We start from the raw sequence: 25,404 nt of genomic DNA, 5'->3' as shown, positions 1-25,404 counted from the left end.
AAGATGGCCTAGTCGGCCATCACTGGAAAGAGAGGCCCATTGGACTTGCAAACTTTATATGCCCCAGTACAGGGGAATGCCAGGGCCAAAAAGTGGGAGTGGGTGGGTAGCGGAGTGGGTGGGAGGGTATAGGGGACTTTTTGGATAGCATTGGAAATGTAAATGAGGAAAATACCTAATAAAAATATTTTTTAAAAAAAAGAATCATGTTCTGCTATCCAAATGTTCTGAAATTCCCCTGTTCACTACCTGTCCACCATTCTTCTTACCTCACTTGGGACCAGTCAGCTTAAAGGCTAGTTGATAATACCTTATCTAGTAAGCCAAACTTGAATATTGCTACCCTCCTTGCCTTTTAAACATTTGAACCTCTTTTTCCCTATAGAAAGCCTGTTGTGAGAAACGTTTAATGACATAGTTCAGACAATTCTGAACTACAGTCTGACAAGCCCCTTGTCTGACAAGTACAAAGGTGTGCTCTTAAAAACCATCCAACTCTGACTGAGATTGTTCTTTATATGGCTTGTGAAGTGATTCCTAAACCACAACAGACCCTTTTAATGCAAACTAAATAACTGAAGAAGACAACATTATATTGGATTTCACAACACAAAGGTAGGAATTAAGTAGAGTACATATGTTAGTTTACATAATATTCTTATAAAAATATTTATTATGCATTGTTCTATAACAGTTGAATAAAACCAATTTAATAATTAATTAGGTTCAATGGAAGAATATAAGTTGCACAGCATGAGCCCAGCGGTGGTGGCACACGCCTTTAATCCCAGCAGTTGGGAGGCAGAAGCAGGTGGATTTTGAGTTTGAGATCAGCTTGGTCTACAAAGTGAGTTCCAGGACTGCCAGGGCTACACAGAGAAACCCTGTCTTGAAATAAATAATAAATAAATAAATAAATAAATAAATAAATAAATAAATAAATAAATAAATAAATAAATTGCATAGCATGTTTCTGTCATAAGCTTTTCTTTTATTGATACGTTCATACTATTTTTATACAAGTGAAATTTTATTAGAAATGAAAATACCAAAATGTTTAAACAAAACCTTAAGTTGCCATAATGTCTTATAGCTTATTATTCAAATCCAGCAAGAGAAGTGATTGGCAGTTTCTATGTTCCATTTCCTAACTACATCAATCCAACTCTAAGAAACTTAGAAATTAGACAAGCAAACGAATATCTTCCCTAAGTTATTCCATAATTGTATTTGTGCTTCAATCAATTCGAAGGTCAGAGCAAAGAAAAAAGGAACTCAATTCAATTTGTTTTATACATGTCATATATTCCTATTATGCAAGACATCCATTACTGAAACACTGGATTATCTTGACATGAAGTTTATTATACTTGACAGTATGTGTACTAGCTTTAAAGTATTGTCCTAATAGATTCAAAGAGGCCTTACTTTTTGACTCATTATTTAGTACTTTATACAACTTCATTTCCTTTGTGTACATTTATTTTGTCATGGGTTTATTAAAAATTCTTTTAGAACTTGACAAGCTTTGATTATGACATAGAGAACAAATTCTAAGTCTTAATTTAGACATTCATTACTATTTTCATCAAAGAATTTTCTCAGTGTTGTAATAAAGTTGGTTAAAAGTACAGAATATTCAAAACCCTGTTTCTTTTCATTTTACTATTCTATAGCCAATAGACTTTGTTCTCATATTACAGATAATTATTTATTTTTTATTAGGTATTTTCTTCATTTACATTTCCAATGCAATCCCAAAAGTCCCCCATACCATCCCCCCAGATAATTCTTTATAATTCCTGGGTTTATACTGGTGACCAATCAAGCTAGAGCAATAAAATTATATATATATATATATATATATATATATATATATATATATATATGCCTTCCATTTCATGTGCCTTCCATTTCATTGAAATCTTAGCTATTGAAGATCAGAGAATATGTTAGCTTTCCTTATCATGTCCAACATAAATCAGTTTAGTTGTGGTTTTGAGTAATTCTGAATGAAGAATATAAGTTAATTGAAGAATTTATAACAATCTGTTAAAAATACAGTCATTAAACATCAAATGTTTGAGTATGCAGTGTCTAACAAAATTATAAAGTATAAAAAGGTTTTAAGTGCTCTAAGAATAATTTTATAACCTCTGCCATAAAAATATTAAAATACATCTTCTTTAAGAGTATAAGTTTATTTGTGTAACTGAAAGATTGAATTAAGTCAAATGTAAATAGTTTGAGAATCTCTCATTTTAGAATCTAAGGGATGAAATATGGTAATAAAACAGTTTGGCTCAAAGCTGGTCTCACTATTATTGAGTGTTTCATCCTACTTGTCTCCACCCCATGGCTGTGGCCAGGTAGCACTATTGATATGAAGACGTCTAACCATAGGAGAACAATAAAGAAATAAAAGAAAATGTTTTAAGATTGAAGAAAATGAGGGTTACCCACTACACTAAAGGCAGACATGGTGCTAAAATCTCCAGGAAATAAGTGGAGATGGGGATTTCTATAATACACATAAGCTAGGGGAGAAACACTTGTGAATCTGTAAATTTAAGAGCAAGTAGAATCTTCATGAATAAAGAGGAAAGGTCCAGAGTCTGCACAGTACGTTTGGAAAGTTCCCTCTTTCCAGTGAGAGAGAATGATAACATCAAAGCAAATAAACAACAGAAAGAGGAGCTCAAGAAATCTGCACTGGTCTTTCAGTAAGAACATCTTTTTTTTTTTTTTAATATTTTTTTATTACGTATTTTCCTCAATTAAATTTCCAATGCTATCCCAAAAGTCACCCATACCCTCCCTCCAACTCCCCTACCCAGCCATTCCCACTTTTTGGCCCTGGCGTTCCCCTGTACTGGGGCATATAAAGTTTGCAAGTCCAATGGGCCTCTCTTTCCAGTGATGGCCGACTAGGCCATCTTTTGATACATATGCAGCTAGAGTCAAGAGTTCCGGGGTACTGGTTAGTTCATAATGTTGTTCCACCTATAGGGTTGCAGATCCCTTTAGCTCCTTGGGTACTTTCTCTAGCTCCTCCATTGGGGGCCCTGTGATCCATCCAATAGCTGACTGTGAGCATCCACTTATGTGTTTGCTAGGCCCTGGCCTAGTCTCACAAGAGATAGAGACTGCTAAATGTAAGCTGCAAGATGTGGATCCAGCAACAGAGAGATATCTGTGATGCAGTAGTAGATCTGGAATGGCCAGTCTCTTTTAGTCATTTGCTAGTCAGATAGCTTTATCACAAAACCAAGATAATAGAATTTGATTTTTTTTTCCCAGATGCATTTTAATCATGCACTTGTCTGATTGGTCTTTGCTATTTCCCTAATTTATAATTTTGTTGAGTGTATGTTTATTCTGCTCCATTGTTTGTCAACACCATGGAATTCACATCTTGATGTTATAAAGTTTCAAAGTTAGAAACTTTCTTGTGTTACAGAAGACAATTCTGACTTTGGAATTGAGAGGGACAGAGAAGTCACCTGCTTCAGGTGCTTTTGAAGTTGGACTGAATGCAATTAGTACCCTGAGATGGCCATACATTTATGGAGAACAAGGGTATAATGTGGTAAGAACTGAAAATGCTCAAAGGCTGTTTGAGCAAAGCTGGAGGCACTCTTTGAGAAGTTTTTGGAGCCATTAGAAGATAATTGGCTGCTTGGGTGACCAGACATATTTCTTGTTCAGTCCCTCCTTTCTCTAACTGTAGTCTGACCACTCACACACTGTTGCCATGTTTCAGTAACACACTAAACTACACCTGCTCAAACTGTCTGCCAAGGCACACCCTTCCTTCCTTACATTGCTTTTACTGGTATATTAACATAATTAGGAGAAATGGAACTAAAATACCAAGGAAAAGAATGACCGGAACAAAGAAATCTTTAAACACTGTAGAATGAAACTGAAAAAACACAAAAAGACAGAACAATTGTTCATACCAAAGATAGGAGAAATAAAATTATGAAAGTGGCCATCACTAAAATCAATGTGTTGACTGAATATGATCCTCCAAAAATTCCAATGTCACCATTCACAGAAATAAACCTTAACAAAATACTTTAAAATTCATATAGAAATATAAATGTCTCTGAGGGACATATTAGTGTGCCCCAGCATTCATGTTCCCTCAATTCTTTTTTAAGTCCATAAAGTTTTTCATGTGCATACAGTAAGAAAGTGGAAGTGGGAATATCTGGTATAAGAAATGGAGTAATGACACAGTTATGAAAGGCAGGCTGAGTATGAGGAAGCTGGAATGTACTCACTAGTCATGACCACCATTATTAAAAATAACAGAAAATAAAATAATTAAATGATAAAGGCAACTAATGTTTGAAAAGATTAATTTTTTAAAAGTGTAAAATCCAGTAATTAGATATAATACTCATAAAACATTGAATATTTTTTATCCAAGAAGAAGTTTGTTTTATAACTTGAAGAGGCCTCATCACCTCCATTAGAACATTTTAGTTAGGTTTTTTTTTTTTTATTTTTGCCTTTTTGTTCATAGTTATATTTGAAATATTACTGATTTTAAACTATACTACTGAAAAAAATACACACACAGAAGAAAGTTGGTTTCTTTGTTGCATTAGAATACGTTCATTAAAATGTAAAGTAATTCTTCTCACATATTTCAGTATGAGTTCAATAGTATAAAACCATGGTATGAAGATTGGGGAGCCTAGAAGTCCCAGGGCTGAATCTACTCCTATTATTGTATTAAATATACTTAGTATTACAACCTCTCTCGACTTGTGTCTCGCTATGTGAACATTAGACAAACTCTTAAACTTCAACATTGTTTCTGTGTGTCGTGGATTAACAAGTAAACTCACAACTGATCAATGGCCAGAGAATGTCAGTTGAATACTCTACTGAATATTCCCTGGACCAACAAGACTCAGGGAGCATCATAGAAGATGGATGAGAGATAAAGATAGTTACAGCCAGAGAAGACAGAAAAATCATTGTTAGAAATTGTTGTCTGGATAGAACAGGTCCAATGCAATCATGAATTTATAGCATGAATTTATACATTCTAGCATGGAATGGAAAGGGATCCATGGGTTTGACCTATAATTGAAGAGATTTGACAGAAAATTGAAAATCATTGCAGGTTTTACAAACGAGGACACATTAAAATATTATTTATTATTCATTGAAAATGTAAATTAGCAGAAATGTCTAGAGCAATATGATTGGAGTATGTATATATCTTCCACTAGAGCACTTTTTATTTGCTTCCTGAATACATTAGGTAAAACATGACTTCAATATATCACAGATCTGTAAGCCATGTTTTATTGCTTAGTTTTATTAAAGCTATTGCTTTTATTTTTATCTTACTGTTTGATATCTTAGGTTAGCTCACCGAATGAATAAAAGAGGAAAATTATCAAGAACTATTGAAAATGATCAAAAATTTCCAACCCAAATGAAGACTGTATTTTTTTCAATTGTATTTAATCATATTTTAAAATTTCCCATTTTTATTTTATTTTACATACATAGATAGTGTTCTGCATATATGGTAGTATACCATCTACATGTCTGGTATTCATATAGATCAGCAGAGCATGTCAAAGTTCCTGGAGCTGGAGCTACAGATGCTTGTGATCAGGCACGTAGTGCCAGGAATTGAATAGATGGAGCTCTAAAACATCGATCATCTTTCCCTCCCTTGTTTTTAATATATTCCTATGCTGTTTCATGTATAGGAATACTCTGTTAATTCTGTTCATAATACTCCCTTGAAAACATATATTTAAGCTTTCTGACAAAATGTGTGTTGGAAAATTTCAAAGAACACTTCTTTTAAAGTTATTCTGATATGAAGCACTTCTTAATGCTAATTGGATGAAGTACTGTTAGTACAACATGGAGTGCCATAGATAATCCTGATAATGCCAGCTATAAGTGTGAAAACATTGTTGTTACTAGGGAAACAAAAATGACAGCCTGCCTTAGTGATTCACATTCTGAGGAGAGGCCCTGAATTAAAGGTTGACTGATGTCTAAAGTAAAAAGAAAAATAAAAAAATAAATATTAAAAACCTTTTCATGATTTACACCATTAAATCCTAGCACTCAGCAGGCAGTGAGGCTGGTGGATCGATGAGTTTGAAGCCGCCATGTTCAACACAGCAAGTTGAAGGAAAGCCAGGGACTCTGCAAAGAAACCCTATCTGCCAGGAAAGCAAGAAGTTTCCCAGGACACAACAGGGATGACAGTAGCTGAAATACCCAAAAATGGGTAGAGAGAACCTGTAGACACCATATCCAGAGTTTAGGCACAGCCCCCCCCCCCAGTGGAGGGATGGGGCCACCCACCCATCTCAAAAATATCAAACCAGAATTGCTCCTGTCTAAAGGAAATGCAGGGACAAAGAGTGGGGTAGAGACTGAAGGGAAGGCCATACAGAGACTCTTCCACCTGGGGATCCATCCCATCTGCAGACACCAAACCCAGGCACTCTTGCTGTTGCCAACAAGTGCTTGGAGACAGGAGCTTGATATAGCTGTTTTTTTTAGAGGCTCTGCCAGAGCCTGGCCAATACATACATGGTTGCTCGCAGCCAACCATCAGACTTAGTATGGGGACCCCCAATACTAAGTTAGTGGAAGGACTGAAGGAGCTGAAGGGGTTTAAGAGGTCTGCAACCCCATAGGAAGAACAACAATACCAACCAACAAGATTCCCCCAGAGCTCCCAGTGACTAAACCACCAGAAGAGTACACATGGAGGGACCCATGGCTTCAGCTGCATATGTAGCATAGGATAGCCTTGTTGGGCATCAATAGGAGGAGAGGCCCTTGGTACTATGAAGGCTTGATGCACCAGTGTAGGGGAATGCCAGGGTGGGAAGGCAGGAGTGGGTAGGTGGGCGAAGGAACACCCTCATAGAAGCTGGGGGAGGTGGGTTGGGATAGTAGGTTTGCAGAAAGGAAACCAGGAAGGGGATAACATTTGAAATATAAATAGATAAAATAACCAATATATATATATATATATATATATATATATATCTCCAATAAGAGAAGTTTGTTCTTTTGCCTTCTGAGAATCTTCCTCCATTTCATTCCAAAATAAGCCTTCCCAATCCATTAACATGCCTCCTTGTTTTGTTTGTTTGTTTGTTTTTCAGAGAAGACTCCATTTTTTTTTTAAGTCATGAGTTTTTCACTTTATATCACTTGCCTATCCTGCCATGATTGTGTCAGGCTGTGAAATAAAATCAGAAGAATTAAAAATATGCAAATAATGTGTCTGATGTTAATGAGTACGTATGGTTCTATTAAAGAAGAGATATTTGTAGTGGTTCTGAGTGGTTGGTTGTTTGGTTACTCAATAATGAGAGCTAAAATGTTAGGCTTTGAAATGGATTATAGAAACAAGCAGAAGAGTCAAAACACAACCGATGAACCTGGGACCCTCAAAAGAGGCTAGGAATTATGATCTTTTTAAAAAATGATGGTAAAAAGTCACTAAATATATGCGAGTTAAGAATGGCTGCAAGAGAGGAAAGCCAGTTTTGGATTAGCTATTGCAGTGGCTAAGAGAGATCCATGCTGTGACTTTCTCTTTCTCATGACATCTGCATTAACATAGTCCTCACAGGCATGATAATTCCCAGGTTTATATTTCCAGTGAGGAGATGAAGACTGTGGCATATATTCACATGTATTAATGTTTGTCCGAATTGACACGTAAATGTGTGTGTCTTAACATAGCTTCAAGCAAACTATGAAATTTTATGCTGTGTATATCTAAACTTAAGAAAAACTATTGTGTACTTATATTGGGAATGATATTCTATTAATAGAATACCCTTTGAGTTGGAGTATTTCATTATCTCCATTTTTAAAATCCAGTTATTTAAATATTTTTAACAACTTAAAGTTTGGTACTTATCTAGTTTAAAACAATGGTATGCAAAACATGTTTGCTGTGGTCCATAATGCCATTTGTCTATGATCTCTGTACTTTGAAAGCTGATACAAGTATGATAATGATTTGAATTCAATTTGACCTACCCAGAAAAAGCTGATCTCAAAAAGTACTACATCTTCCACAAAGTTAAAATTATTTACTTTTATATCTCAAAATTCATTCTTTCTCATACCATACAAAGTGAAAGCAGTTTTTCCTCTCTTCTCCTCCTAACCCACTCCACTACCTTCTCTCAACCACAAATCCATTCAGTTTCCCTTCAGAAAAAGAAAAGGAGTCTTAGAATTTTCATGGAAGCTTATAAAATCCTTAGTATCACGATTTTAACATAATGAAAGTTAAATTGCACATTTTATGGTAATTTAAACAAAAACAGAAGCACGAATCCCAAATAGTAAACAACACTAATTTGGTAATGGATGTTTGAGTTACTGGATATTTTATGAATATCTGAAGGGCTCACTGTACAAAATATCGACTTTGAATTTTATATTGATTTGATTAAATTAAATACTGTTGAATATGAGATCATTTTTAAAAAGCATATTCTAAAATTGGTAAAAGATGACACACAAAAGGTTAATATATGTCACCTTATTTTCTATATAGATTGGTATTTTGAAGTAGAATTTACATGTTCTCCTAAAATATTATTTAAGTTTGATGTTGTATACTTAGGTTGTTTCATATATGTGTCTTTGTCCGATTAGAAAATGAAGATTTTTATTGATAAAAGAAAAATAAATATCTCTTTATTTGAGGCTTGGGAGATGGTTAAAAGTTGTGAGTGTGTACTGGTCTTAGAACAAAACCAAGTTAGGTTTGCAGGAACCAATTGACTGATTGTAATTTTCCATATCTTAAGTTCCAAAGTATCTAATGCCCTCTTCTGGCCACTTAAGGCCCCAAGAATATGTACATTATGTATATAGAAATACATAAAGTAACCTAAAATGAACATATATATATATATTACTTATATATTATTATATTATATTATATATTATATTATAGTATAGTATAGTATTATATTACTAAAGGTACATATTTTAAATGTCTTGGGAAACCTTTAAAGTTAATAATTTAATGCATTTTAGTATATCTTTATTTAGCTATATATATATAACTGCACAAAAAGATCAAGAAATAGTTAAGAATTTTTGTATCATAAACATCAGTGTCTCTTTTAGCCCACTTAGTTTTAGAAAATTTAATAGGGATTTTATATTCACAAAAGAGAAAACCAAAAAAAAAGTCCCTTAATGTGCAATTAAATATTGCAAACCATTTAATAAGATGTAGAACAAAAGTGTTCTTGAATTTTCTTTAGAAGCTCAAAATTACTTGACCTATTATAATAAAAAATCCTCACTGCTTATGCTTTTATTTTTAATTTTCTAACACTATATTACTAAAGGTACGTATTTTAAATGTCTTGGGAAACCTGTAACATTAATAATGTAATGCATCTTAGTATATCTTTATTTATCTATAGAAGGGTAGATTTTCTATTTACTTAAAATATAAGGGTATGATGCTACCAAGACACTCTTCAAAAGTTAATTCGATAAATAAATTGTAGTATTTTTAAATAATGAAATATTATTTATTATGAAGTCTTGCGTGAAACAAAAAAAAAAAAATAAAAAGGACATTTCAAAATGTCCTTATGTGATGGAATTTATCCTAGAGCACTGCATGTGGTGAGATTCTAAGTTCTTGGTGTTCTAGAAATGACAAATCTGTGCAGACGGTGAATGCTGAATGATGGTTCCAGAGGAATAGGGAGGAGAAAGAGCCAATAGGTGGACTTCATGTACAGACACTGTTCGCTGGTAACATAATGTTGGATAAAGTCACTCATCATTCCACAAACACAAAATATTGAACAGCAGGAGTAAAATGTGGGTTGGGTGATATCAGTGCTGGCTCAGTTTTCACAGAAGTAGTAGGCATTCTGGTCAGATACTGTCAATGGGATATGGTCGGCATGAGGAAAGACCACCTAGAATCCGAGTACTTTCCTTTCTTATTTTGATGCAAGTCTAGTATTAGTCTTTAAATAAAGTCCTCAACGGAGAAAAATGCAGTTGTGGTACAAGGCTTGCACAGAAAAGGCAGTATACCTCAATTGTGGGTTGGTAGAAAAACAAATTCCAGTCTCATGTCCTTGATACTGAATATCATAGTGAGGGAAGAGAGACAAACATGAATGTGTTGGCTATTTTGGTTTCCTATTTCTAAAAGTAAAAATAGAACTTGTTCCTGAAGCACACTGTACTCTTTTCTGTAAAATAAACTTTCTTAAATAATAACAATATATACAGGTTAGAAATTGAAAATCCCAGAACTTTGGCAGTTTTCCATTTAATATTTTGCTCATGTGCAATTCACCTTTAGTGAAAATAATAGAAAAATACATCTTAGTTTACAGCCTGTGGCCTCTTTAATACAGAAATGACAATTTAAAAGAAACTAATTTTTCCATAATTAAAAGGCTTCTATTTGAATAGTTATTTCTGAACATTATAAATATTACAGTAATACTAAAGAAAAGGCTAAAGATGAAGGGAAATAACATAAAATCATGTCTCCAGGATCTAGTAATTTTGTTGTCTTAACAATTATTAAATTATAACTATCTATATTCATTTGATCAGACATTAAGAAAAATATTTTCATAGAAATAGAAAGCTACCTATTTTTATAAACTATGTTACAAAATTATTCGATGGCATTTTCAGAATACTGTAGAAGAATAAGAAATTTACTAAATTCAATTTTAGACAAAAATGGTGTCTGAAAAGTAGCTTTTTGTGGGAGGTTGAATGAAAACGTTAGCAAATAATAAAGGAATGATAACTGACCAGAAATCATGAAGCTTAAATATTGACTGGCATTAAAAATAAGTAACTGAGGAAAAGAAAGCAAATTGAAAGCCAGTGTGTTCTGCAAGTGCACATATCTTACTGTTGCATGGTTTTTGCTTGGCCAATTAAGATAAAATATTAGAACTTTGTATTTGATTGGAAAATTTTATATTACCGCATATGCCTCTGGTTTCTCAAATGGCACGCAATGAAGCCATGATAACACACTACAAAGTCACCACAGCAGAGAACAATTTCCAGCGGTTGCCAGATGACTTCTTTCCATTGCGTATCATCGTTTTTAAAGGAGATTCAGGAAGAATAAATGTAGATAAAAGGTAAGTAAATATTTATATCTAAGTATGTTAAACATCTTTATCTTTTACTCAATTGAAGAAAATAGAAAATGTAACCTTTCAATTAAATTCATCTTGAAGCATGTGCAAATACATTTAAGACAATGGTAGATATATATTATGCTCGAACTTTCAGAATGACATGTTCATGAGTAAAAAGCATAATATCACATAAAGTAACAAGTAACGTGGATCTTGAGAAACAGTAATTTCTCTTTAATTCTATACTGCTGATTCTGTATATTATTTGATGTTTAAATCTGTGTTGCTTACATGTTCATCTGTATGTGTGAAATACATTTACCTATACAAAATCAAATTTAATTTTCATGGAGAAAAGGAACCATTTGAACCCACATGTTACTCAACAATCAAATAATAGTTTTAACTAATTTGAAATGATAACTATATAACATGAAAATTGCGCAGCTTTTCTGAAGCTGAATATTCTCCTCTATAATATAAGAGAAACACCCTGTATCTCACATTTCTAATGCTAAGGTGACATTGAATGTGTTACTTAATCCATCCCCCATGATGTTTGAGAGTTTATATTTAAAAAAAAAACATAGCTTTTCTAGCCTTTATCGTTATTATTGTTCTTATTTATAAACAAAATGTTGTTACTTGTACTTTATACTTTATGTACAAGGAATAGAGAATATTTATGATTTTTGAAATTATATTTCTATGGTATTTCTTTGGTGTCATAAATTTTTATTTTGAAAATAGGAAAACATTTGAGTCAATTCTCATTGGACATTTATATGTGTTTTTATGATCTCAAAATTGAAACCATTCACTAACAAACATTTGTCACTAATCTTGACTACAAAAAAAAGTATTGAAAGCTTGAGTTTGACCAGTTAAAAAAATGAAATCACACAGAAGGACCAAAAGACTGTAACAGTAATAAAGAAAACACATGTAACAAAGACTTTCCACAGTTTTCTTTATTACAACAATGGAGAAGACACAGAAATACATAAAATAAAATGACATTCAATACACTATGGAAAACATGCACAGGATTATACATTGCACAGGATAATAAATGGGGGCATGTTAAGTAAGAGATGATACCAAAGACAATACATTTATAACATGTACATATTTTTAATAAAATAATTTGTGATGAAAACAAATGCCATTAAAATGATCAAATAGTTTCAAACATAAAAAATACAGATAGTCAATGTAAAGAAAGTTATGAGAGAAATATTCATAAATATGTCTGAGTTGTGGATGGTATTGAAGGCAGCTATTTTTAGTTTAGTTTTTTCAAAAGACTCAGGAGTTCACATTGCCCATTTAACACATACATAAAATAAAATTGAATCAAGTAATTTTTAAATGATGCTGTACATCAAAATTGTTCAGCTTCCATAACTTGTAACTTCATATGGTCTTTCATAAAGCAAAGCGATAAAAATAAAATTAATTCATATTAAATCTAAACAAATTAAGAAATTTTTAATGCCTAGATATTATAAAAATCAATGTTAGTTCATACTAAAAATGAAATGTAGGTTTACATGTATGAATGCAAGACTGAACTTCAAAATAGATAAAAATAAAAATCAAACTGCAGAAGATGTTATCATAGATTGAAATGCACCTAGAACTCTTCACACACACTTTAATTAAACATGTGCATTTTTACACAACTTAAATGTTGTTTTTCTATTTCCAGAAATTCTAATAAATTGATTTTATAAAATAATACACTTTATATCTATAGCATTTCCTAACAAATATTTTAGGGTTAGAAGTTAACAACTAGGAGTCAGAGGAGATTCAGTACATGATTATTAATTTTATCTAGTACATAATATTAAACAATGTAACAAATTTAAGTTCTATAAAATAAGGCAAGACATGAAAGCCATTATTGTTTCATCATGATACATATAAATTATCTTTAAAGTAAATATACCTTTTGTCATCTGTATGAACATAGAATACAATTTTAAAATATTGACTAAAGTATAATAATCTGAACTAGTCATTCTTGGTAAAAGTACAAAATGAAAATCTAGAAATATTTTACTTAGTTAAGGACTAAACGCTATATTAGCAGAATCTTCAGAATATGTAATTAGCTATATCTTTTTGATGACCTAATTCATATGGATATTGGCTTGCAATTTATATTGATTTCATAATCAATTCAAGAACTGTTATGTATTCAATTGCTTGACACAGGCAAATGTGGCTAATCTATTAAATGCATTGGCTCAATATTATATGATATATAACTACTGGAACAGGAATTAAATTTTATGTGTGATTAACAGAAAACCAGCTACAGGACATATACTCATTCCTCGACAGAAAAGAGAATGAATGTCAGGAAGGGTAGTGACTTTTTAAAAATGGTGGCATAATTATTAAGAATATGTGTTTGAAGATAGAAAGGATATTTAATTTGGAGATGTTGAGATTCTTAAAAGTCAGAGCAGTGTGCACCACAGGAATAAATCAGCATAAAATACCTAAAATCACACGTTATATAAGGTATTTACTTGTCTGGATGCCTATGGATATATTCTGTTGGTAAATGGCAGAAAATTATGCAAGAAAATAGCTACTGCTATCAATAACTTAGTTAGAACATTCACAATTTCTAATATTACAACAAAATGAACAATTTTGATTATTTGCATTTGAAGAACAACTTTGAAATTTATTTTTTCCTTAGTCTTAAGCCTTATTTTCTTTTTTTTTAATTTTTAATATATTTTATTACATATTTTCCTCAATTACATTTCCAATGCTATCCCAAAAGTCTTAAAAATAAGAGCAAAACACTACTTTCTTGCCTTGATATAATCTAATCATCTTGAATTGCCAAAGTCATTTTAATTTAAAAAATTTTTCCATTCTTATGGAAATTTTTCCATTCTTATTCTTCCACACATAATACTTAAGGTTTTATATATCCAGTTGTGTTTGTACTGATTTGGTTGTACATGAAAAACTTCTATATACTGTATGCCTTGGTGAATGAAAAGAATAGTCAGATCAAAACACAGAGGATCCAGTGAATGTTTTCTTTAATTGATTTGTATATAACTGAATCCTAATAAATGTGCAGTGTTAAATAAACAGTATTTGAATTAATGGATGGCAGTTATGCTGTTAACTCCCTTTACACGATTTGTATACTCATATATATCCTTTAACTTAAACAAAAAAGGTGTATGTTTTAAACATATTAGAAAATAAAATTTGTGACTACATTTGTTATATACTAGTATAACTAAAACTATTGTACATACATAGAAAACAAGTTGGAAATCTAAATCTAATGTTTAACATTTATTAAAATGTATCTAGCCAAACTGTTAGATGATTAGATAAATTAGGAAAATGAAAATAAGCAAAAATGGGGAAGCCATTAAGATTTTAAACAACTTCTTATTGGTTACTAGTTACATAGATGTATCCTCATAGTTTTTGAAAGAAGCTAAGGATGGATTTCATAAGAGAATCCTCAGTTATATAAATCCATACAAGTATAAACAGGAAGATTTTGAATAGTAGTTTGTCCGAGAAGACATTTTGTAGGGAAGAACCTACTGCTACCACACAGAGTGACCTAATAAATAATTATAAAACGTATAATTGGAAGGAGAGTCCCTTGAATCTAGGTGTTAGGTTTACTGAGCTAGGATTAAGAATGGGAAAGTGGAGACACTCTGAAATGACTAAAAAGATATCCTGACCTGACACATATCCATACAGATAACATGGGAAAGCATGCATAAGCAAATCCGCTAAGTTCCTTCACTGTTACACTGTTCAAAATCTACTGAAATATTTCAACACTATAAATTGTGATACAAAGACTGTTAACTACCTACATATAATAGTTAATAGTACACTCACCTTATTACACATATGCCTATACTTTCAACAATTGGAATTTATTTTTAAAACAAACAGGAAAAATATAGAGAAGAAACTAAGAAGTATATGGATTTTTTTTATGATTTCCTTCTCACAGGGCACATAAGCAATGACTGTTCCTAAGGGCACAAATGGATACAGAGAAGCAGCTTATGGTTTTACACAATAATATAACTTGGACAATAAAAGGAACAAGAGCCTTGCCATTTCCTTAAGTAAGTGTGTAATTTCGATGATCCTTTGGTAAAATACAGTTATTTTGTTATTTCCAAAATGATATATTTCTGTGTAACCTTGACACCAATGATTTTTGGTATCACTCTTGGTAATGTGCAGTTTGGGGGATATAAACTTAAAAAAAATCAATCAATGTAACTGACTAAGCACACATTTTCTGTGTTCCAAATGATTTGTGATTTCAAGTCAAGTTAAATAACGGATGACATTTTCATGGAAATATTTAGAGTCATGGATTATGGATGGGATTAAAGACGCTTAGAAGTGTTTTTTCTTGAATATGATCATTCTTAATATTTTCTACTCATCAGCAATGACCATATCATTTATTCAGGCAAATATCAAGAAATCTAATTCAAATCTAATTCATATATATATATATATATATATATATATATATATATATATATATATGAAAGCATGGGTCATGTTATATTGCAAAAATAAAAAAAAATCCCAAGATGTCAATTATGTTTCCATACTATAATAATTACAAATTTTTGTCGTTTGAGCAAGGAGGAAAGAGTTGTCTTTAAATAAATCATTTTGCAGGTTACATTGCAAATTATAAGATAAAAAAATAATTGAAAGCTAGATGTTTTAAATTATAAATTAAAATAAAGCTGGAAACTAATGCACATATAATCTCTTTGGACCTCACATAATCAATAATATGTTTGGGTATCCCCAAATAAGGGACAATGTTTCAGAGAACTGAATACTTGATTTTAGGGGTTGAATCTCAAAAGCTGTACTTTTTGTTTTTTTTTTATTTTTTGATTGAACAAGTAAATATGGTTATATTTGTCTATATGGTGTGGTTGTATGTGCATGCGTGTGAGTGTTGGTGTGTGTGTGTCTGTTGGTGCATGTGTGGTTTCTTAATTGGTTTAAATACTAACCATTATTTCATAGGATGTGATTCAAAACTAACAGCACATTCCTCTCATTAACAAATAACTGAAACTGGAAAAAGTTTCATACATACAATTCTTCCTGTATTTTTTCCAATTGAGTTTTTTGTTTGTTTGTTTGGTTGGTTGGTTTCAGTTTGGGTTTGTGTGTTTTGCTTTGCTTTGGTTTTGTTTTGTTTTGTTTTGTTTTGTTTTGTTTTGTTTTGTTTTGTTTTGTTTTGTTTTTATCTGAATACAGCAGCCTCTTGTTTCCCTCTCATTTTCACCTCCTTTAAAGTAATGCCTAAAATGGCCACTTTGTATTCTGATGCTTGCAAAAGAGAGGGACTGTCAGCAGTAGTGAAAATGAAATAGATACCTGGAACAGATTTAGATCTGCAACACTGGCCAAAGGTTCATATGAACGTACTGAACTTAGTAGCATTTAAATGTACTGAGATTAAGTTTACTTACTATCGATAATGGGAGAGGGGCATTTTCACTTAAGAAAATGTTAATTGGATGTTCAAAATGAAGGAATTTTGTTCCTTCAGAGAGTGTTTTTCTCAAACTACAGAAAGCAGAACAAGAAATAGATGTATCTGATATAATAGGGTATCAAGCTTATGGTTTATATAAATGTTAGGCACTATAAAATCTAGAAATGTTCACAAAACCAGAAGTTTTCTTTTAACAGTATTAAAGACTTGTTAGAAGTGATTCACAATTTTGTAAAACAAAAATTTACATGTTTTATACTTATGGATGGATGTTGAATGATATTTGCAGACTGAAATGAAAGCAAGACCCACAATAGAAATTAAATTCAATGTAACAAAGTCTACTTTGCAAAGTAATGAATTTGGAGTCAAACATATTGTTGCTGAAAAAGTATTTGTACGAAAAAACTTCTTGTGTAATTTCTTTCTGCATTGCTTTCTTCCAAATTACACAGATAAAATTAGAGAAAGTACTGAAATCAGGGGAAGGCGAATTGTGTAAACATAAATTGAACTGGACTGAAAATTTTGATTAAAATTTTTGATTAGCCTGTAGCTACTCTTTTATCTCTGATCAGAGAGTACCATAGAACATAGAACACTAAAACAAACAAGACAAACTCATGGTTAATACAAAAGTAAACCCGACAGCATTCAGGTGCCATGACTGGCCTCCATTTTCACCTTTATTCGCTTCACAGCAATTATCTGTATGATAAAATAGTTTTCGAACATAGAGCACAATAAAAAATAACAAAATAATAAAGTTGTAAATATGAAAGTAAAATAAAAGAAAAAGAAACAATAGTAGGAAAGAAAAAAGAGAAAAAATTAATGAAATTTTTACATACAGCTATTTACATTAACTTTGAAAATAATTACTCTGACAAACAACGATGATTAAAACATTATAGCAAATGTTTTTTTAAATAATTGCTTTATACAAAAAGTTTATGTGAGAACTAATATAAATAACATTTATGCCAGGGTATCCAGGCATTATTTTTGTCATATTAAGAAGAAAAGATTATGGTTGTATGTTAAACATAAAAAATGATAAGGAAGAAGTCATAGACAATCCCACTGTGAATTAAAACATTAATAGTACAACAGTACAATAAGCCTGTAATATTCCACAGTAATCTCTACCATAATTTATTATTACCCATATTACATAGCTATTAATAAAATTTGAAAAAAAACTACTATAAAATGCAAGTAAACATTTAGACACAGAAGAAGAGCAAAGTATAGGATGAATCAGTCAATTGTTTATTGCCAAACTATCTATACATGGCTGAATCACTTCACAGATTATTTTGAAAATTATGGTCATAACAATAATTTATAATTTTATGTTTCAAAAATTAATAATGTTGTAATGTAGCAACATTTTTACTATACTGAGAACTACAGAGAGCTAAATTCAAGTCCTATCTTGATAATTTGACCATGATATCATGATTTTTCTGAATTTATTTTTTGTATATTATAAAAGATAAAATGAATTCCTTAAAACTATTTTTATTCAATATTCAAGTGAATGATTTTTCTCATTTATTCATTTATAATTTAATAATTCATGTATAATTTATACATTATATTAAAATGGAGTTGGCTCCATAATATTGTAAATACATATAGTTCACTTTGTATGTTCTGTTTCCCCATATACAAAAAGACATATCTTCAAAATAAGCTATCCTTAATCAAAATAAAGTAATTATAATTTAAAAATCTATTTTTAAAGTCAGGTTCATAAACTAGAGAGAAATACAATGCTACCAAGATATATACAGAGAAAAAAAAAACTTCAAAAAATAAATTGTTTATAAAATTATATAAAGCACACTATCATAGAGTAATATGTTATTCACAGAATTGACATCTGTACTCTAGACAGAGGACCTTGTTTTGAATTATTATAAATGCATATGAGTTATGAGCTTTAGCAGTAAACTATCTGTATACCTACTTGGACATTCTATGATACTTAATATACAAAAATGTTAATTTTACATCTTCTCTGTCTTAAAGAAAAAAACTTAAGTTTATAATTTTTATATGCAAACTTTAAGATCTTGAATTTATCTTTTATTTAAAACTAGAGAAAAATAATGTGAATTGTGATTAAAATCTATGAAGATCATTTTTAAATACTATTGAAAAGAATAATTCTGTTGAATGTTACGTATTAAAATGCTTCCAATATTTTTATCATCACTACATTAACAGTTAACCTCAAGAGGGTAACTAAACAATTTTTAGTCTACAAAAGCATAACTTCCCATGAGGCTTAATAGGACTTATCAATCACTGGATTCAATTAGTAAAATTTTAAAACATTATGAAATTCTGGTATTATAATTTTCTTTTTAAATTTTTCCCCTTGGGTACATTGATTCTCTACTCATTGCTCAATATAGAGAGAATGAAATCGTCTCCTTCCTAAGCTAGTTTGGCCCTGTTGTGTCTACCCTATGGCTGAGTTCTTATTACAGCAGACCTGAAAGAGTCCAGCTTTCTTGACCTTAATTGACTTTCTCATGATTTCCACTTCCTTTACCCATATCAACAAGACAAGCTTCTTATAAACATTAACCTAGAGGGGAAGCAAGCCCTATCGTTGTGTATGACACTTTCAACCCGTTTGCTATTCGTCTCTTTCTGAATCACTTTGGCAAGGCTGCATGCAATGACAATCGTGCATTTTGGATCAATTTTTTTTTTCCACAGCATTTCAAACATCATTAGCATACTTCAGGACAAAATGCCTTATTCTAACTTTCAAGCCATCACTTTTATGTTTCTCAGTAGGGATTGGTTGTGATGCTAAGGTCCTGTTCCCCAGTTGGTTCTCGATTCACCAATAAAGATACCAGTGACCAAAGACTGAAGATGGGGCAGGACGAAGGGAGAATGGAGAGAGCTGGAGAAGAAGGAGGCAATAGCTATAGGATATACAGCCTAGCAGCCATGATAGTTTTTGATTGGAATGACCAATGGCCACTCTGTCCGATGCATGGAATATAATTAACGTAAGTATAATACAATTGTAGATGAGGTTGCTGATATTTCAAATTTACCAGAACAAATAAATTGATAAGTGGTACTATACTATCCAACCACTTTTATATAAGAAAATCAATCACTTCCTAAAGGCACGATTTAAGCACATATAAGTCAAGTAGACTTGCGATGAAACAGTCATTTAACTACTTAAAGGCAGCCTGTAAAATGTACAGTTCTTCCCTGCCCCCCTGCTAAGGAATACCTGGGGTGGCAAGGGAGATTTGAGAGTGCCCCGTGTTGTCTTTTTATCCATGAATCCAAGGAAATCTGGGTGGGAGCTGGTAGCGAGGCCCATTCCCTGAGTTTAAGGTGGGATAGCAAAAGCTAGATGCTACATTTCTCCAGTAACTCTACAAGACTTTAATATTATATGGTGGTGTTGTGTGCAAAATCCATGTGTGCTTCTTCCTGTATTACAATTTTTGGTACTTAGTTTTGGATTCTTTTTTTCAGTAATTAAAAAGAATCCCTTAAACACCACTTCTGGGCCTGTCATATTTCTAGAGCTGAAAAAAATCTCAAAGAACATCACAAACTCTTTAGGGAATTAAAACATTACTGTTGAGTGGGTTGATCTCTACCAAGCCACAAAATCTATTCAGCTGTTAATTCTCACAGCCTCATGATATAAACTTCCAAGCCATGTTTTCATCATTTGCCACATGAATATGTGACTAATAATTTGACATTACATGTTTCATGGATATTGAACTATATCATTCTCTAAACAGGATGATACAAGGAAGGAGCCTACAGTGCCAAATCCAGTCACACTGAGGGAGGGAACTCATGAAACCTTTCAACTAGAGTGGATTTGATAGACCACTCTAATTTGGAATCAACTCTCTGAATCACGTTGGCAATGCATGTTGTCTCATCACTTATAGTTGTATATTACTTAGTTATATGAACGCAAAGCAAATAATGACTACACCTGTTATGTGACACTAACTTTTTTGTAATTACCTTTAAGATCCTGAGAGTTAATGACAAAGTTTTTATAAGCCATTGAGACATAGCTCTACCCCTATGATTCTCCTGAGGCAAACATGTCCAAACTCTCTACAGAAGCACTCAGGATTTTTTTTTTCTAGTTGACAAGGAAACGAGAATGTTATTCATTGAACAATATAGTGTGATAAAAATCTCTGTTTCTATCCTCATAAATATTAGTTTTTTTATTGAGAAAGTTAAATAAATAAAAAATTTACGTTATTATCTTTCTATGATGATGTTGTAAGACAATATAAATTCATATAATTAATTCATTTTACATATTAAAGATCATATTTATTATTTTACATAAATCTTCATTTTTGTTTACAAACTACTAAAATTTTTGTTTGAAATTACACCAAATGGCTGGATACAATCAATCATAATTTAATTTGCCTATGTGAACCGATATGAGAATTCAGGAAGTTGGACATACTCTAGATTCCTTTGTCAGCTACGTTGACTTAGTTTGAGATCCTATTTAATTCACATTTAGGAGACATGCATGGAATATAATTAACGTAAGTATAATACAATTGTAGATGAGGTTGCTGATATTTCAAATTTACCAGAACAAATAAATTGATAAGTGGTACTATACTATCCAACCACTTTTATATAAGAAAATCAATCACTTCCTAAAGGCACGATTTAAGCACATATAAGTCAAGTAGACTTGCGATGAAACAGTCATTTAACTAATTAAAGGCAGCCTGTAAAATGTACAGCTCTTCCTGCCCCCTGCTAAGAATATAATGTGATATCATGGGAATACTTTTCAAATTAAAAAAATAAATAATATTAATAACTACCCATATTTGGAGGACCCTATCTTTGAAATTTTAAAAATATACAGCTTAAAATAATTGTGAATAAATATTAGTAATACTTGGTTACAAGTTCAATTAATTTTAAATGTTTTTACCTGTGTTATGTATTTTAATCAAAGATTAATGATATCAAACTTCATTCAACTTTAAAGGACCAGAATATTTAAAAAATGCCCCATTAGTGTATTCTTAAATTTACAAGTTAAATCATATAACCTAAATGATGTTTGATATTTTCTTACTTGGAAAATACTATGTCTTAATAACGGTAGGTGCTACAAGTGAAATGAGTCACATTTTTATGAATAAATATTTTTGTTCTCATCACATATATGCAATGAAATATGTTTAAAAATATATTTTACAAACCTTTATTCATAAATCAAATAATGATATTTATTATGAGGAAAGATTTTAATTTACAACTAACTGACAAAATTGAATATCATTTTGATTTGGCATATGCCCTGTCTTCATTGTACTGATAGAATGATTCTGAGAATAATTTTAACAACGGTATGTTATTAGCATGTTAATGTGCAGTGGAATATGGATTATACCTGCCATAGAGATCAATGATTGGTTTATATTTTTAAAAAAAGGTTAAGAGTTCCCTGGTTTATTTGACCCTGTTTGTAACTTCAGCTCTAGTTCTTAATCAAAGTGCATTTTAAGTTGTTTCTGCCTCAGTGATTTTGTTTTTAATATCAACTTCCATGGTCAGGCATGGCTGAGCTTGTCTTCAGCTTCACACAAACCAACCATAGCTGGAAAACAAACTCCCGAGTGGTTGGCAGAGAACTTGTCTTTGCAAACATTTCTTCTCATTTCACCAAATGGTCTCAGGGGCATTTTCATCTGTCCTCCTCCCCTTCATTCCTCCCCCTCTATTCATCATCTCCATTTCAATGATACTGCTAAAGATATAAAATCTTTTTCTTTTTAAATATTCAATATCTCCTACTGACAAGAACTGTCAAACTCCACTATCATATGCAACAGTAATCATGATTCGAACCTAAAACGGACATTTCAGTTTATCTATGTTAATTTTCATTATTTGTCAAATATATCAGAGGGTTTAAAAAGATGATGCAGTGCTAATTTTAAGAAAGGCTAACATCTTGCTTACCTTTAATAATGTTGGGCTTTGGAGGCATGCTGAACTCATATACAGTAGGCTCAGAATATCCCAGTCTGTTGGCGGCTGTGATTTGCACTTCATAGCCCATTGTCCACTGCAGATGCTCCAAGATAATGTGGTCTTTATTTCCCTGTACCTTCTTCTCTAGCCACTGATCTTCCTTGTCTTTCTGTGGAAGTAGAGAAAGGAGGTTTAGGTAAATAGTGCTATGAAAAGGTTCTACTTTAAATACAATTTATTGGAATGTTGTAAATACTTTTATTAGCTCGGTCTTATAAAAGGATATGTGTGAAACTTCTAATGTAATTAATTCAGCATCATTTCTAATATTTCTCTATAAACATTAACATACTATCCAAGAACTAATGATACTGCAAATTAATCAAGGAGTAGTATAAGTCAACTTATTGAATTTTACTCCTTATATTCAAACACGAACTAGGTTTACAGTCATTTTTCAACTGTCAAAAAATGGATAATTGAATAATTGCCAGAGACTATTACTAACATTTGTTGAATAGAACTATCTGTGAGGTCCATATAGGAAAGTATTTATAGATGTATACTTTAAGTAGTGTTTTACATGACTGTAATGAAATAATACACAAGGAAAATATAGAAAACACATTTTCAATGATGCTAAACAATGCTATGATTTTCCGTGAACAATGAAAAACCAAATAGCTCATTTTTGAACATTTTCTTCTTTATTTTCTCTCATTCTCTCTTTTCTCCCTATGTATCACTATCTTTATTTCTATCTCTACATCTATCTCTCTTCCTCTTCTTCCACTCCATCTCCTCCTTTGCATCAAGCACTGAAAATACAGGATAACCTCAACCTTGAAGGAATACTGTCTCAGTTACAAGAGCCTTGCAACTTTAGATATCTGTTTTAAAATGCACAGCTTAAGATCACCATGGCTGGTTTCCATCTTCAAAGTTACTATCTATATATTATTTTATTCTTTCTGTAAGAATCTTAGAGCGGTTGGTATTTAAATAGCTCCATATTTGAAAAGCCATCCAAGCTACTTTAATGAATAAAGCAAAATCTATTGCCCTGTTTATCTAAATTAAATTGTCTAATGGAAGATAATTATTGGATTCTGTTGTATTAATCACTTACATATAAAAGTCCCAGATACTATTAACAGCATAATTTGTGCTCTTTTAAAACTTTAAGAGCATATGCTTTGTTCGCAAGCCCGTCTACACAACCTGTGTGTATATGCACATGGTCATGTTGATGCAAGCTGACTTTGTAACTGCAGTGACAGCAGGTTGTGGGCCTCAAAATAAATGTGTTGGTTACTCAACACATGTCCTTGGCAAGGGTTGTTTGTAGTCATAAGACTGAAAGAAATTTCTAGCCCATGGGTCAGATTTTCCAACATTTAAGGTTATGTGTGGTTTCTACAAAGACAGAAGATGAATAAAGCTGAAGATATTTTTCATTTGCTTGTGTCTGTGGCCTGAGTCCAATGATCAGAGACACTCTATGAAATTCTGATCTGGGACCATATGTGACTATTATTTTGTTTTGAGGGAAGTCACATATGAAAATTTTAGATCATGCCTACTGATAGACTATTCTGGGGCAAAGATTATTCTCACAACTTGTTCTTGCGTGTATGATTCCAAAATGTACAAAAATATAAATTATGGGATATAGAGATTTGATGTAATTTTTCTAGTTTTCAAAAATGCTATTTCCTAAAATCAAACATTTGCTGTACTAGTGCCTGCTAAATCACCAACCATTGAACACTTAGTTGCTTGAAATCATAATGTAGTAAATTAAATCCCTATGTCATTTTATGCTGACAGTGTGAGGAAGCCAAGAGAGGGGTGGTGATTCTCCCATATAAATTAATTTATTTTCCATTCAACCTAAGACAAGGAGGTATTTTAATCCCCTAATTGCTACTCCATATGGAATGGAAAAAAAATTAAGGTGGGCGTTACCAAATACTCCCCTAGGCATGAGAATCTCATTTATGCATTTGTAGACTGCCTAATTTCTAGAACAAGTGTGTCCAGGGAATGATTTGAGATAACGAGTGGCAAAGTGTCCCTCTAGGTAGCTAAATGAGATGATTTGCTGAGTAGCACTATTACTAATATGCCAATTAGACAGTGAGAACAGGTTCTTTTGAATATTGTCATGGTCCTTGAACAAAGCTTTTATAAAACAATTTTTTGGTAAGAAATATTAAGACCATATCGCAGTTAAGACAGCTCTTCTTTAGTGATGTGCATCCTAATGCCACGATTTAGGGCACTACTGCCTATTTTCCATGTAAAGGACAATGCTTTATGTTCATAAATGAGCCTCTTAATTCCCTCATTCTCAGCAAGAAGTAACCCATTACCTTTCTTAAGTCATGGAAGAAACTGTAGCCAACAAAATCTTACATAAAAAAATAATAATTATAAAATGAGACTTAATAGAAGTGAAATCAAGATGTCAATATTGCATTGTGGTCCATCTAACTCCCGGATGTATGATTTAACATTCACAGGAGTAGTAAGTAACTCTTGGTGCCTACAATGTCTTGATTGTATGGTCCATTTACCCATTCATTATATGTCCTTTCAGAAGTAACCAGAATT

General features: G+C 31.9%; 1 protein-coding gene across 2 annotated transcripts in view; it reads right to left on the bottom strand.

Annotated features, from left to right (window-relative positions):
- Ncam2 (neural cell adhesion molecule 2) overlaps nucleotides 1-25,404 on the bottom strand; it is a 426,237-nt gene that overhangs the window by 11,365 nt on the left and 389,468 nt on the right. The window contains exons 15-16 of one of the 2 annotated variants that reach the window (XM_021184926.2): nucleotides 22,777-22,957; nucleotides 16,122-17,454 (exon numbers count right to left, since the gene is read on the bottom strand). In XM_021184926.2, coding sequence (XP_021040585.1) covers nucleotides 17,348-17,454; nucleotides 22,777-22,957 — 288 coding nt within the window. In that variant the 3' untranslated portion in view covers nucleotides 16,122-17,347. Of the gene's footprint in view, nucleotides 1-16,121; nucleotides 17,455-22,776; nucleotides 22,958-25,404 lie in introns of those variants that run through there. The other variant, XM_021184925.1, reaches the window with a different exon arrangement.

The sequence above is a fragment of the Mus caroli genome, chromosome 16 (genome assembly GCF_900094665.2).
Source record: "Mus caroli chromosome 16, CAROLI_EIJ_v1.1, whole genome shotgun sequence".
In the NCBI taxonomy this organism is placed as follows: domain Eukaryota; kingdom Metazoa; phylum Chordata; class Mammalia; order Rodentia; family Muridae; genus Mus; species Mus caroli.
The sequence above is the reverse complement of the archived record's forward strand: the minus strand, read 5'-3'. Positions and strand labels throughout refer to the sequence as shown.